The 1,826-nt window shown below is 58.1% G+C and overlaps 1 protein-coding gene across 1 annotated transcript in view; it reads right to left on the bottom strand.

Moving 5' to 3' along the window:
* Positions 1-856: 856 nt before the first annotated feature.
* Positions 857-1,826, bottom strand: part of Klhl10 (kelch like family member 10) — a 5,474-nt gene continuing 4,504 nt past the window's right edge. Inside the window, exons 4-5 of the mRNA XM_010635551.2 lie at positions 1,533-1,823; positions 857-1,231 (exon numbers count right to left, since the gene is read on the bottom strand). Coding sequence (XP_010633853.1) covers positions 857-1,231; positions 1,533-1,823 — 666 coding nt within the window. The remainder of the gene's footprint in view (positions 1,232-1,532; positions 1,824-1,826) is intronic.

The following is a 1,826-nucleotide window of genomic DNA, read 5'->3' as shown; positions in this document are numbered from 1 at the left end:
GTGTGACTGCACATCAGTAGTTCGTAGTTCTGAAATGTCCCAACTAACGTTTTAACAAGGGAAGAAACCAGATTAAATCTGCTCAAGGCTGACATTCTGAAATCCAGGGCTGGAATAATAGCTTCAGGGCTTGGAATGGTTCCAGTTATGATAATCAGGCCGACAGTGGCTCTCCGGGGTTTCCTTTCTGATGAAAACAATTGTATTTGGCAACTTAAGCTGTTCAAAACAGCTTGCTCAGCGTGGTGGCCACGTCCTCAGTCTGAGCACCCAGGAGGCGGAGGCAGGAGGAACACGTTGGGTTCAAGGCCAGCCTGGGCTACATAGGAGACCCTGTTTCAGAAAGAAAGAAAGAAAGAAAAACCACAGCTTAATGTCTATGCAAGCAAATCTTCGTTTTGTTTTGTTTTGTTGTTGGTTTGTTTTGGGGTTTTTTGTTAGGAGGAGGAATGGGCTATACCTGAAGCCGACAGTCATTGGGTGTGGCCACGCATCTGACTCCGCCTCCCTCCACAGTTAAACCTGGCAGTGGAGAATGTCAGTCCTGAGCCGGTGTCTGAGCGGCGCCTCTTCCCTGCAGCCGTGTGTGTGCATGACCCATCTTGTGCAGCTCCATGGCCCCACGCTGCTGTGCCAGCTCAGGAATAACTGCTAGGAACTAAACCTGAAAGGCATTTGCCCCAGTCAGCTGCTGTTGTCTGGATTTCCGGGACCGAAAACCCTGAAAGCCACTGGCCTTTTTAGTGTGGACCATGGGTTCTCGGCAAGGAGGGCAGTGTCTGCTGGGGCCCCGCAGGGCAGCTGCCTTGTCTTAGTTATGCAGTGGTCAGTTAGCTGCAGGACCTGTGCTCACTGCTTAATCCCCTTCGGCTGAAGGGCAGAGGCTGTCCCAGCCCCTCCCCGTCTCCGCCCTGGGTGGACACGAGCACTGGCCATCTGGCAGCCCACTCCGGCCCCCTGCCAGCTCCTCGCTCCAGCTGGTCACTTCCTCGAGAAAGTCCATTTGGCTGCTGCCCTTTGCCTGCCGCGTGTCACTTGTGTTCTGGTCCCTGGGAACAAAACGGCTCTCCTCAGTGCTCTCCTGCAGCGCCAGCCACGCAGCAGAGCAGATCTCTGCGGTGCGCCCAGGCCCCGGTCCGGTGAGGCCGGAGCACCTCTGCCCTCTGCTAGGTCCTCTAGGTGCCCGACCTCGCTCCCGTGACCTGCCTGGGGCCGGGGTGGGGTCTCCCGCCTGAGGACCACGCGTGGAGCCGTGAGACTGGGCCGTGGCCTGCCTGTGTTCTGGAAGCTGCCTTGGCCTGTCACAGCCACTCCTGGTGTCCCGTGTCCGCTTTCAATAAACGCGTTGTCTAGAGCCACCCTGTGCAGTGACTCAGTGCCGCGCCGCCCACCACCGGCTCCTGCCCCACGGCCCCCAGGCCGACATTTTCCAGCACTCCAAGTTTCAACACTGCATTTATTTTTTTAAAAAAGAGTTAACCCTTACTGCTTAGGCGCTTTATTAGCTACAGAGGCTCACACGGGCAGCGTACTGGTGGACGCCTGTTGGCCAGCCCCGGCACCACGCAGCAGCTCAGCGCGCTGCGGTAGATGCTCATGTCGTGCGCGTCGTACCACTCATCGGTGCGCTCGTCGTAGCACTCCACGTTGAACGTGGTGGTGAAGCCGTTGAAGCCGCCCACCACGAAGAGCAGGTCGTCCACCACCTCGATGCCGAAGTTGCTGCGCGGGTTGAACATGGTGGGGATCGTGTGCCACGTGTTGGCCACCGGGCTGTAGGCCTCCGCGCTGCGCAGCCGGTTGGCGCCGTCGAAGCCGCCCACCTG

This window comes from Fukomys damarensis, unplaced genomic scaffold (genome assembly GCF_012274545.1).
Source record: "Fukomys damarensis isolate Sample0158 unplaced genomic scaffold, DMR_v1.0_HiC HiC_scaffold_13, whole genome shotgun sequence".
Classification (NCBI taxonomy): Eukaryota; Metazoa; Chordata; class Mammalia; order Rodentia; family Bathyergidae; genus Fukomys; species Fukomys damarensis.
This window is presented reverse-complemented; position numbering and strand designations above follow the sequence as displayed.